General features: G+C 49.0%; 2 protein-coding genes across 2 annotated transcripts in view; one reads left to right on the top strand and one right to left on the bottom strand.

Annotated features, from left to right (window-relative positions):
• Positions 1-109, bottom strand: part of Cd63 (CD63 molecule) — a 3023-nt gene extending 2914 nt beyond the window's left edge. Inside the window, exon 1 of the mRNA XM_055603095.1 lies at positions 23-109. The gene's annotated coding sequence lies outside the window, so the exon portion shown is untranslated. The remainder of the gene's footprint in view (positions 1-22) is intronic.
• Positions 1-12881, top strand: part of Gdf11 (growth differentiation factor 11) — a 27522-nt gene that overhangs the window by 605 nt on the left and 14036 nt on the right. Inside the window, exons 2-5 of the mRNA XM_055605026.1 lie at positions 16-479; positions 8361-8462; positions 8936-8989; positions 11454-11557. Coding sequence (XP_055461001.1) covers positions 16-479; positions 8361-8462; positions 8936-8989; positions 11454-11557 — 724 coding nt within the window. The remainder of the gene's footprint in view (positions 1-15; positions 480-8360; positions 8463-8935; positions 8990-11453; positions 11558-12881) is intronic.

Below are 12881 nucleotides of genomic sequence, written 5' to 3'. Positions count from 1 at the left end.
CCGCGGCCCGCGGAGGCCTCACCTGCGCTCCCCGACGCTCCCCGACGCTCTCCCGCCGCGGCTCGGCCGCCTTCCCCGCGGCCCCTGCTCGCGCCCCGCCCGCGCCGCGGCCCCGCCCCGGCTCCAGCCCCCTCGCCCCCACGGGGTGGCCGCCAGCCTCGCTCATGTGACGCGGGAGCAGCTGCGGCCTGAGTCACCGGGGCCGGCGAGAGGGGGAGGCGAGCCCCCGGCCGGACGCGGCCACGTGGCCCCCGGCCGGAAGGCTGCGGCCGGGACTGGACCTCAGGGCTCCTGGCGCCCTTCTGGAACCCAGCGCCGTCTGGTTCGGGAACACGGGCTGGGCGTGAGCGCACACGGCTGCCCAGAGTTGCCCGAAGGCAAAGTGTCACACCTCCTCTGTCCCCACCGAGAAGCCACCGCGCACTTCCCGGTCCATCCTGTTCAAGCCCCTGTCCCTCATCCCAAACCCGCAGAAAGCGGTAGGTTGTGTGGATTGCGTGGGGCCAGAATAAACACTTCCAGAAAGCCCCCAGCTTCACGTCCTAAACTAAGGTTTTCTGGCCCCAACTTCTCCATTTTCTGGGACTCCAGAGCTGAGAAAAACGGGAGGGCGCCTTGGGTGGGTCTAGTTCACCTGTCAATCAATTGTAACACGTCAGAGCCTGGGCCCTCCTTCTGGGGAAAGATTAACAAAGTCTGCGCTCTCTTCCTGGATTACCCAGGATGATGTGAGCAAGGACATTAAGGTTGGCAAGGCAATAGTGTGGACTTTCCCTTCTTACTCCTCATCAGCGATAGCAAAGCCAGGTGAAGGCAATAGCTAGAAATACCTCCCTCCCTTGTGCCACTGGTGATGCCCACAAGGAGCTGTTGTGAATGCTAAAACATAGGACCAGCCTTCACACTCCTGGCCTGAGCTCTGTCTTTTTCCTAACAGCTCCTTCTGCCTGTTACTGAGTCTGAAGGGAAGAGAGTGCGCACAAAGCGGCAAGTGGAAGAAAAGGCCAGCCTGGTGGGGCATGGAGATAATCCCAGAACTTTCCATTCTCTTCTATTGTTTTTGTTTTTTGAGAATAGGTTTTGTTTTGTTTTGTTTTGTTTTGTTTTGTTTTTTGTTTTGTTTTTTTTTTAATAGACATGGCTGTCCTGGAACTCAGTCTGTAGACCAGGCTGGCCTCAAAGTCAGAGATCCGCCTGCCTCTGCCTCTGCCACCAGAGCGCTAGGACCGGGTGCACTTTCAAATCTTAAGCAGGAGAATCAAAAATGTAAAGCCACCCTGAACACACACACGTACACTCAGGAACGCACATGTGCCTCTCTCTTTGGAGACAGGGCCTCCTGTAATCCAGTGGCCTAGAGCTCCCTGTATAGCTGAGGACGACCTGAGCCGCCTGCCTCTATGCACAGGTGCTGCCGTTCCTGCTCTACAAGAGCTGGTCTGGTTACGCAGTTCCAGCACTAAACCCAGGGTTTGTGCCTGCGAGACCAGCGTTCTACCACCCTGTGGGGGTGAGACTGTAGCTCAAAATGCAGCGGAGCACACAGCATGAACAAGGACCCAGGCCAGTTCCCAGACTACAGCAAAGTCCAGGTAAGATGGTGGGCCTGTTCTTCCCAGGGAGGTGAAGGTTCCAGGCCATCCTGGGCCACACAGCAAAACCTCATCTCCACCGAACCAAAAACAGTGGTATACACCTGTAATCCTAGCACTGAAGCAGGAGAATCACTTCATCATTTCAAGTTCAAGGCTGGCCTGGGCTACAAAGTGAGACTCTATCTCAAAAAAACAAGACTAAATCTGAGCTGAGCTGTAGCCCTGCTGGTAGAGAGCTGGCTTAGTATGCAGAAAGCCCTGGCTGGATCCTAGCACGACCACTGCTGTGCATGCCTGACATCCCAGCACTAATGAGGTAGAGGCAGAAGTCTCAAGAATTCAAGATCATTCTTGGCTACCTAAGGCGTTTGAGACCAACCTAAAGAATGAGTCCTTGTCTCCGAAAAATAAGTAAGTAGCCAAAGATAAATCAGTACCAAATAAATGAAGAGCCTTGGCTTGATAGAGCATGCCTATTATTTCAGTACTCAGGCTGAAGCAGGATGATCATGACTTCCAGGCCAGCTTAAGATATATGCTGGGATCCTGTGTCAAAAAAAATAAATAAAAAGCTGGGCACAGTGATTCACGCCTTTAATCCCAGCGGGGCAGGCAGATCTTAGTGAGTTCAAGGCCAGGCCAGCCTGGTCTACAGATGGAGCCCAGAACAGGCAAGCCTCTGTTACACAGAGAAATCTGTCTCAAAAGAGGAGGAGGACGGCCCTGGGGACCTGGAGAGATAGCTGAGCTGTTTGCAGCACTTGCTTTTATAGACAGCCTGACGTCAGTTCCCAGCATGCACATGGTAGCCCACAGCACCTGTAACTCCAGCTCCATCATACCTGATGCCTTCTGCTGGCCTCCTCAGGCATCAGGCATGCATGTAGTAGATGCAGACTATGTGTGTGTGTATGTATGTGTAATTACTTTTAAAATTATAAAGTCTAGTGCAGGAGAAACTGCTCAGTAGATAAGAGCACTTGCACAAACATAAGGACCTGAGTTCTGATCCAAGCACCCACATGAAAAAAATTAGGAGTGGACCCACAAGCACCCAATACTGTTAAGGTGTAGAGACAGGAGGATCACTGGGACTTCCTGGCCATCAGCCTCTCTCCAAGTTCAGTGAGAGGCCCTGTCTCAGGGCAACAAGGTGGAAAATGGTAAAGGGACACCCAGCGTCCCTTCCTGCCTTCACACACGTCCATAGGCATGTACCACAAACACAGAGAGGTAGCGTGCATGGAAATAGAGGTAAGCAGAGGCCACCATGCTCAGGGAAAGCCAGGCTCCCAGCAGCACACGTTTCCTCTTCCGTGCAGATCTGGACGGCGTTCTAGAAGGGCATCAAAGTAAACGGGGGACTATTATTAGAGATGAGGGAGTTAGAAAGAAAGCACAGGGCAAGTAAGAAAGGAAATATCATGATAATTCCAGGGGATGGTGGCGCACACCTTTGATCCCAGCACTTGGGAGGCAGAGGAAAGAGGATCTCTGGGAGTTCGAGGCCAGCCTGGTCTACAGAGTGAGTTCCAGGACAGCCAACGCTACACAGAGAAACCCTGTGAAAGAAAGAAATGTCAAAATGAAACCCTTAAAGAGGTCACCTCCTCCAGCACAGGTTGGGGCCTGGAAACCTGCCTGGGAACAAGGGAATTAAAAAGGACACACATGTCCAGAGAAGCTGAGATGGGTGGCCAGCGTGCACTCTGGTGGAGAAGGAGCAGCATGCACCCCAAAAACTCCGCACTTGTGTCTGTACATGCTCACGTCGGCAATACACTCGATTCAGGGTCTCATGTGCTCCTCACACGTTCACTCAGACATCACTTTGCTTCCCACACAATGTAAATCCCTATAAAAGAAATGCCCAGATAAGTCGATCTTCTGGACTGAGACGCCGTGTCCAGAGTTATGCTCCCACCCTCATCAGAATGCACCAGGCACATTCTGGACCTGGCTCTCCCTTATCATGGCACAATGAGGAGAAGGAGCCAAGAGGCCAAGGAAGACAGTATTCATGAGTTTTCTTATTGTGCTGTCACTAAATGACAGGCCTGTACTGGGCAAGGGGCAGCAAGAAGAGAGAGAGTGTATCTGTCCCCTGCCAGAAGGAGGGCACATACTCCTGGGGAGCCATGAATGCTCAGGGAGGGAGTGGATTCCTCAGAGGTGGGCAAACTCCGATTCAGGGAGGAGACATGACACTTGGACATGACAGTAGTCCAAGGTGGGTATCACAGCGGTGGGACACTTGTTTCTTATGTCCAAGACTCTGGATTCCAACCCTACGAATGCAAAAAAGTAAAATAAAATTGGACAACTTTGACAATGATGATTGTGCATGAAAATGAGTCTCATTCTTTACAGGTGCATACTGAAATACTGAAGGCACCACATCGTGCCTGTAATATGTTTGCAAGACTTTGAAACAATAAATGGAGCTAAAAGACCATGACTTGTAACAGGATGGTGAGTTCTAGAAGGCCACACTGGGTGTGTTCCAAGGGCAAAGGTGGGGGGAAGGGAGGTAGTGGGAGCTTCTGAGAAGGCGCAAGACCCTTGAAAATGAATGTCGGGACCCCTGGAAGACACTGAAATGGCCAGCACCTAGGGAAGGAGATGGTCAGGTCACCTAACGGAGAAAGGCCAACACTGGCATCCAGTTGGCTCTCCTGCCAGAAGTAAGAGACGTGAAAACTCACAGAGAAAGGCCAGTCATACGACCTAGTGTGCCCATGCTACTCCAGAGGCCAAGGCAGGAGCAGCGCTTGACTCCAGTAGTTCAGAGCCATTCTAGATAGCATGTCAAGACCCTGTTTCTTAAGAATTAGTTTAGCAGGCATGGTGGCGCACCCCTTTAATCCTAGCACTCTGGAAGCAGGGGAAGGCAGACTTTGTGAGTTTGAGGCCAGCCTGGTCTCCAAAGAGAGTCCAGGACAGCCAGGCCTGTTACACAGAGCAACCCTGTCCTGAGAATACCAAACTAACAATAATGATAATAATAGTTGATTAATTCATGTATAAATGGGTGAGCAAGGAGATTAAAAAAAAAACAGCGCCTCTGGGAGCCTTCATGTTTGAAAAACACATGGCTGTGGGCTGGGGAGATAGCTGGGTAGGTAAGGTGCTTGCTGCTCCTCCACACACCTCATGCACACAAAGGAAAAAGGAATAGGTGACGTAGCCAATAAAGGGGTAAACAGGAGAGGACACAGCTGTGCACTGTGCCAGGTTTTTTGTGAGACCCTTCCCCACTTCACTCAGGTAAAGCCTCCTGTGAGGCCAACATTAGCATTCCTGTTTTACTTTTGTGTGTGTGTGTGTGTGCAGGTCAGAGGACAAGTTTCAGGAGTGCTCTCTTCTTCCAGCATGTGGGTTCCAGGAGGGCCTGGAGGGTCCTTGCCCTCAGCTGATGCCTGTTTTAGAAACAAGGAAGCTGGCTTGGCCACATGGAGTAGCATTCCCAGAGCCCGTTAGGACAGTATTGGGGTTCTTTCTTTTTTTGTACAGGGTCTCTCTGTGTAGCTCCGGTAGTCCTGGAACTCACTATATCACCACACGGCCTGAGTTCACGGAATGTGAGCCCAGGTCGTCCAGAGGGGAGAGGACAGAATCATCACAGGAGAAAGGTGCCGGGCAACCGAGGTAGGATGCTCAGGATGCTCGCCAGGACACACCCCACAACTAGAGGTGAGACACTCTGAAGTCCGTGCTTTTTCTCCCTTTCACTGGAGATGTGTAAACGAGAGGGAGGAAGCTCAGGGAGGTACAGTGGTGCGAGGGGCGGCTGGAGAAATGGGAAAAAATGTGGGAGACCGGAGAATAAAGTGTGTCCAACAGGAAGGACAGGCTCAGACAACCCACTTCTCAGTCACCCTCTGCACAATCCGGTGGTGGTGTGAGGGGCTGGCATGAGAGGTGCTGTGTGTGCAGGCACACTTAAGGAAGATGAGAATCTTGTGGGCTTGCAGCGGAAGAGACAGTTCACCAGCCAAGCTCCCCAGCGGCTCAGTGACCCCACACTTGTTCCCCAGAACCTACACGGAAGCTCAAATCATGCACAACCTCAGCCCCAGAGAATTTGATGCCTCTTCTGAACTCCCCAGGCTTGACACTCCACACACAGAGTACAGATACACACACTCAGGCCACACCTACACACCTACACACACAATATAAAATAAATACTTTTTTTTTATTTTGAAGATTAGAGATAATCCTGGTTATAAAATATAAATTACTCAAAGCCACGTAACTCTACCTTAAAATGAACCAAATGGACGGCCCAGCAGGTAGAGGCCTTAATGCATGACCCTAACGACTTGAATTCGAGCACAGAAACCCACATTTTTGTATCTTTTTTAATATTTTTTATTTTAATTTTTATTAATTACACTTTACTCACTTTGTATCTCCCTCTGTTCTCCCCTCCCAATCCCACCTTTCCTTCCCCTTCTCCACAATGCCCCTCCCCCAGTCCACTGATGGGGAGGTCCTCCTCTCTTTCCTTCTGATCCTAAACTATCAGGTCTCATCAGGACTGGCTGCATTGTCTTCCTCTGTGGCCTGAACTGCCATGGGCTACATCTGTGCAGGTGTTCTAGGTTATCTCCATGAATGGTCCTTGATTGTAGTATCAGTCTCAGAAAAGACCCCTGTGCCCAGATTTTTTGGTTCTGTTGCTCTCCTTGTGGAGCTCCTGTCCTCTCCAGGTCTTACTATTCCCCATTTCTTTCATAAGATTCCCTGCACTCTGCCCAAAGGTTGGCCACAGTCTCAGCATCTGCTTTGATACACTGCTGGGAAGAGCCTTTCAGAGTCCTTCTGTGGTAGGCTCCTGTCCTGTTCCCTGTTTTCTCCTTCTGATGTCCATCCTCTTTGCCTTTCTGAATGGGGATTGAGCAGTTTAGCCAGAGTCCTCCTTCTTGATTAGTTTCTTTAGGTATACAGATTTCAGTATGTTTATCCTATATTATATGTCTAATATCCACTTATGAGTGAGTATATATCCTGTGTGTCTTTCTGCTTCTGGGATACCTCACTCAGGATGATCTTTTCCAGTTCCTACCACTTATCTGCAAATTTCATGATTTCCTTGTTTTTAATTGCTAAGTAATATTCCATTGTGTAGATGTACCACAATTTCTGTATCCATTCCTCAACTGAGGGACATCTGGGTTGTTGTGTACTTGAGCATCTTTTGGATATATGCCTAGGAGTGGTATGGCTGGATCTTGAGGTAGCACTATTCCTAATTGTCTGAGAAAGCGCCAGATTGATTTCCAGAGTGGCTGCACAAGTTTACATTCCCACCAGCAGTGGAGGAGGGTTCCCCTTTCTCCACAGCCTCTCCAGCATGTGTTGCCACTTGAGTTTTTGATCTTAGGCATTCAGATGGGTGTAATATGAAATCTCAGGGTTGTTTTGATTTGCATTTCCCTGATGCCTAAGGATGTTGAGCATTTCTTTAAGTGTTTCTCTGCCATTCGATATTCGTCTATTGAGAATTCTGTTTAGCTCTGTTCCCCATTTTTTAATTGGATTACTTGATTTGTTGCTGTTTAACTTCTTGAATTCTTTATATATACTGGATGTTAGGCCTCTGTCAGATATAGGGTTGGCGAAGATCCTTTTCCAATCTGCAGGCTATTGTTTTGTTCTGACAACAGTGTCCTTTGCTTTACAGAAGCTTTTCAGTTTCACAAGGTCCCATTTATTGATTGTTGCTCTTAGAGCCTGTGCTGTTGGTGTTCTGTTCAGGAAGTTGTCTCCTGTGCCAAAGAGTTCCAGGCTGTTCCTCACTTTTTTTTTTTAACCCATTTAGAGTAACTGGTTTTATATTGAGGTATTTGATCCACTTGGACTTTAGTTTTGTGCAGGATGATAAGTATGGATTTATTTGCATTTTTCTACATGTAGACATCCAGTTAGACCAGCACCCTTTGTTGAAGATGCTATCTTTTTTTCCATTGAATGGTTTTGGCATCTTTGTCAAAAATCAGGTGTCCATAAGTATGTGGATTTATATCAAGGTCTTCTATTCAATTCCATTGATCCACCAGTCTGTTTCTAAGCCAGTACCATGCAGTTTTTATAACTGTTGCTCTATCGTACAACTTGAGATCAGGGATGGAGATACCTCCAGAAGATCTTTTATTGCAGAGAATTGTTTTAGCAATTCTGGGTTTCTTGTTGTTCCATATGAAGTTGAGAATTTTTTTTTCCAGGTCTGTAAAGAATTGTGTTGGTAATTTGATGGGAATTGCATTGAATCTGTAGATTGCTTTTGGTAAGATGGCCATTTTTACTATATTAACCCTGCCAAGTCATGAGCATGGGAGACCTTTCCATCTTCTGATATCTTCTAATTCTTCCTTCAGAGACTGGAAATTTTTTTCATACAAGTCTTTAACTTCTTGGTTACAGTCACACCAAGGTACTTTATGTCCTTTGTGGCTACTGTGAAGGGTGTTGAGAAAACCACATTTAAAGAAGTCGTTCTCACCAGACAGACGTGATGCACACCTGTAACCCCAGCACTCTGGAGGTGGAGGCAGGCCAATCTCTGAGTTTGAGGCCAGCCTGCCAGGGCTACAGAGAAACCCTGTCTCAAACCCCCAAACACAATAAAAGTAAAAATGGTAAAATCTAGTTTATATGTATTTTACCACCATAGCACAGTAATAATAATCTGAAAGTCAACACTAAGGTAGAGGGGCCTCTGAGTGGGGATGGGGCCTGACCTCAGGCTTGTCCCTTCAGAGGATGCCAAAGCCTTTAGAGAACTTGTCATCAGACAGGACTGTAAGCTACTGCAGTGGGCCAAGGCTGCCGCACTGGGGTGTCTGTCACTGGGCACTGGAGGTAAGCTCCCTCACAGGAAGTGCAGCCAGGCTTCTCTTCAGCTCTGCTCTGTCTTCTTCCAAGACCAGAAGACAGCACAGGGAGCAGAAGTGTCACAGGCAAAGGTATGGGGGGTGGGGGGTGGAGAGGACTGGGAGGAAACAAGGAGCACGCCACTGCTCAGGACATCCATCCAGAGAGCAGGAAGAACTCAGGCTTCCAGGTCACACTCAACCCTCTGTGGAGCTTAGAATCTTGAATAAGATGTGGCTTGGGTGACAGCAATGCTGAGGGAAAGGCTGAGACGGCAGGTCTCTAGGTCCTGCTGCAGAGGACCCACAGACCACTCCCTGCAGAGCTCCTCAGTCAGTCTTGCTGAACTCATCCCTGAGAGGAGCATCCCCGCCATGGGCATCACTCTGCTCTGTTGGAGACACAGAAGGGAGTCTCCAGTCACTGAGATGGCCAATTGTGACCGTCCCCCTGTTTCACAGGTAAGTGGAGCAACCCCATATGTCCTTACTGTGAGGAAGTGGAGGCTCTGAGAGGTAAAGGTAGTCTCTCAGAATCAACCTGCAGGTAAAAGTAAGGGTGTCATATCTGTCCCCAGCAGAATGCTCCCCAAGGGAGGCATGATGTGAGACTTTGTTCTGTCAACTCACAAGCGGCATGACCTTGGCAAAAGTCTTTTTCAGTCTGGTCAAGGAAAAACAACCGCCCTTCTCACTTCACAGAGCAGCTGTGAGGATCATGGAAGGAATGCCAAGGACTGGCTTTGCTCCCTTGAAATGGCAAGGCCAGGGGCCAGTGCGGTTCAGCAGGAAAGTGCTAACCTAGCATGCATGGGGACCAGTGTCCAATCTTCAGGACTAATCGTAGTGGGTTAAAGGGAGGTTGCTCAGCTGGTAAAGTGCTTGCCGGTCATGCATGAAGGCCTAAGTTCAACCCACAGCCCTGCACAAACGAGGCATGGCGGCACATGCCTGTAAACCCAGAGCTCAGGAGTGGAGGCAGAGGGTCAGAATTTAGAGGGCACCCTCAAATTCAGAGAGGGTCTGACAAGCTTGAGCCGCCTGAAACTGTCTCAAAAAAGAAAGGCTTTGCAAGATTATTATTTTGTGGGCTTTTGAAAATTTTTGTTTCTATTTGTGAGACACTGGTCACTCTGTAGACCAGGCTGGCCTCAAACTCACAGACATCCCCCTGCCTTTGCCTCCCTCCCAAGTGCTGCACTATGCCTGGCTTATTATCTTTAGACTTATACGAATGAAATAATTTTGTCTGACAGGCCATAGTAGTGCACACCTTTGATTCCAGCACTCCAAAGATGAGGAGGCAAATTTTGGTAAGTTGGAGGCCAGTTTAGTCTCAGCTAGGACAAGACAGCTAGGGCTACACAGAGAAACCTTGTCTTAAATAAATAAATAAGTAAGTAACTTTGCTTTGATGGGCTGGGCCGGTGGCTCAGTGTTTGGGAGCGCGCGCTACTCTTCCAGAGGACCTGTGCTCACAACTGTAATTCCAGCTCCAGGCTCTGATGCCCTTTTTTTACTTCCATGGGCACCTTCATCATTCTCCTGAGACAGGGCATAGATGGGCATTTAACAAATGAGACAGAAGCAAAGCTAAATGTTTGTTGCTTACTTTTTATGTCTAGTCCTTGAGACTGAAAGCCAAGCACACGAGGCAGGGGCTGAGGAAGAACTTCACGTACTCATTCTGTGTATTAAAAACTCAGGGAGTCTAGTCCTAGAACTGTATGGAAATGAGTAGGACATGCTCCTGCCTTCAGGATGCCCACAGGCAGGGCAGGAGCGAGAGCTCAGCTGTTCAGAGCACTTGCTGCTCTTCTAAAGGACTTGGGTTCTGTTCCTAGTATCTGTAACGTAGCTCACGACTGTAGCTCTACTTCTAAGGGATCTGGTACCCTCTTCTGCCTCCCTGGACACAGGCACACAGGCATTGCACATACATACATTCAGGAAAATACTTATAAACACAAAATAAAAACAAATAAATATTTTTTAAAAAGTAAAAATGGTTACAGCCTGCACACAAACAAAACTACCATGTAGTGATGTCTATAATGAAGAGAAGCCTGGAGTCCTGGGAGCTGCCTAATATGGGGTGGTGAGTGCGGGAGGGCATCAATGTCCCTAAAATGTGTTAGGTCACATCCCCTTAACAGCAACACTCAGGAGATAATTATAAAGGGACACCTGTGAGCTCCAGGCCAGCCTTATCTATCTAGAGAGTTCCAGGCCAGCAAAGGCTACATAATGAGATCTTGTTTCAAGAACACACAAGCTGGATGGTGGTGGTGCACACCGGTACTCTCAGCACTCTAGAGGCAGAGGCAGGTGGATCTCTGTGAGTTCAAGTGAGCCTGGTCAGCAAAGTGAGTCCAGGACATCCACGGCTACACAGAGAAACCCTGTCGCGAAAAAAACATACAAATAAAAAAACAAACAAAGAAAGAACAAACCTAAGGTGGTTGCCAAAGAATGAGGGCAATGGTAATGCAGACGCAGGTTCTCTGGTCTTCCTCATACCCTTCACACACACCCTCTTCTGGGGATCCACTTTGACCTTCACAGCCAGGTGCTCTTGAATTTTCTCTGAGATCGCTCTTCCTTGGAATTCTGCCTCTAGCTCCCCTCAGCTGACAGCTCAGACCATGCTTTGTCAGCGCTCATATCACCCCCATCTGCCAGCATGTTGATGTCCCTGGAAGAGTAAACAGTAAGTTCAAATGCCACTTTTTTCCCTTGACCAGAAATATGGCGCCCCCTGCTGGAAGACTCCATTTGGAAGGCCCTGAAGTTAGGGTTTCAAGGCCCTGGAAAGGAAGCCATATGTAAGAAAGACACAGAGAAGGTAGGGAGACCCGGAAAAACCAAAGGTAAAAAGGAAAGGGTAGAGTTGGGCGGCTAACATTCCCTAAGAAGTTTAGGGGAGCTTGGCTGGAAGGGCGAGAAGGCGGTTCAGCCATAACTCTAATGATTCTTACAGTCCCCAACCTGCTCTATGCCTCCACGACCACAGTACAGCTCCTCACGCATACTCTTTGGATCTCTTCTCCCAGCCTCAAGATTCTCTTGGAGATGCTACAGAAGGTAGAGGGGCTGCCAGGCACCCCAGCAAGAGAAGTATAGGGTGGAGAACATTGTATAGGAAGGGGCAATAATTACACAGAAAGATCCCCTTGGTGACTGGAGGGACTTGAGGGGTCCAGTCCTCCAGCCCCCAAAAGCCTCTCGACATCCCCATCAGCCCATACTAGAAGAGCAAGAGAGTAGGGAAGTAAGCCTCCAGGGAGACCCTGTCCCCAGAACTACAATTCAACAATTCCATCCGCCTTACTTACCCCAAGGAAGCCCCCAAGTGAGAAGGAATAAAGCCATTAACCCCCAAAATAAAGCCTTTGGGGCAAACAGGGAGAGGAGAGAGAGTTAGGGAATCCTGTGAAGCACCACACCCACTGTGACCTGCCCATGCTAATCTCAGAAGCTAAACAGGGTGGGGCCTGGGTAGCCCTTGAATGGGAAGATTGGGGAAATTCTCTCAAAGGAGACAAGAAAGGTAGCTCTTCCCAAGAGCCTGCCCCACCCCTGTAGCAGCAGCCTGAGAGTGGCCTTGGCCTCAAACCCTGGCGACAGACTCTCAGGAGCAGGAGTTCTTGCTTCTAAGGCTGCTAACAGACCGCATACCCCAGCATGATCTCTGGCCCTCTGCCAGCTCCCTTTCTTGGTGCACGCTTTGTCTCACCTGCAGCTTCAAAGCTAAATACCAACCTCAAGCTCCTACCCACATTTGCTATGAACCAGTCAGAACTTTGAAGGAGGCAGGTCTGGAAGTTGCCTGGGTAACCTAAGAGAGGGGCATCCCTTGCAGGAAGACAGTTACCAGGGAGACCAGGACAGTGGGCTAGGACCCAAGTCAGGGTTGGCACATGCCAGGATAAGACAAGGATGGGTGAGTGGGCTGGTTGTTTGATTGATTGGTTGTTTGATTGTTTGGTTGGTTGTTTGGATGACTGGGTGGTTGTTTGATTGTTTGGTTGGATGGTTGTTTGTTTGTCTGACTGTTTAATTGTTTGTTTGGATGTTTGTTTGTTTGTTTGGTTGGTTGGTTAGTTGTTTAATTGTTTGTTTGGATGTTTGGTTGGTTGATTGTTTGGATGATTGTTTGGTTGGTTATTTGGTTGGATGGATGGATGGATGGATGGATGGATGGATGGGTGGATGGATGGGTGGGTGGATGGATGGGTGGGTGGATGGATGGGTGGGTGGATGGATGGATGGGTGGGTGGATGGGTGGGTGGGTGGATGGATGGATGGGTGGATGAATGGATGGATGGGTGGGTGGGTGGATGGATGGATGGATGGATGGGTGGATGGAATGATGGATGGGTGAGTGGGTGGATGGATGGATGGGTGA

Source organism: Psammomys obesus, unplaced genomic scaffold (genome assembly GCF_907164565.1).
Source record: "Psammomys obesus unplaced genomic scaffold, mPsaObe1.curated_primary_1811, whole genome shotgun sequence".
NCBI lineage: Eukaryota > Metazoa > Chordata > Mammalia > Rodentia > Muridae > Psammomys > Psammomys obesus.
The sequence above is the reverse complement of the archived record's forward strand: the minus strand, read 5'-3'. Positions and strand labels throughout refer to the sequence as shown.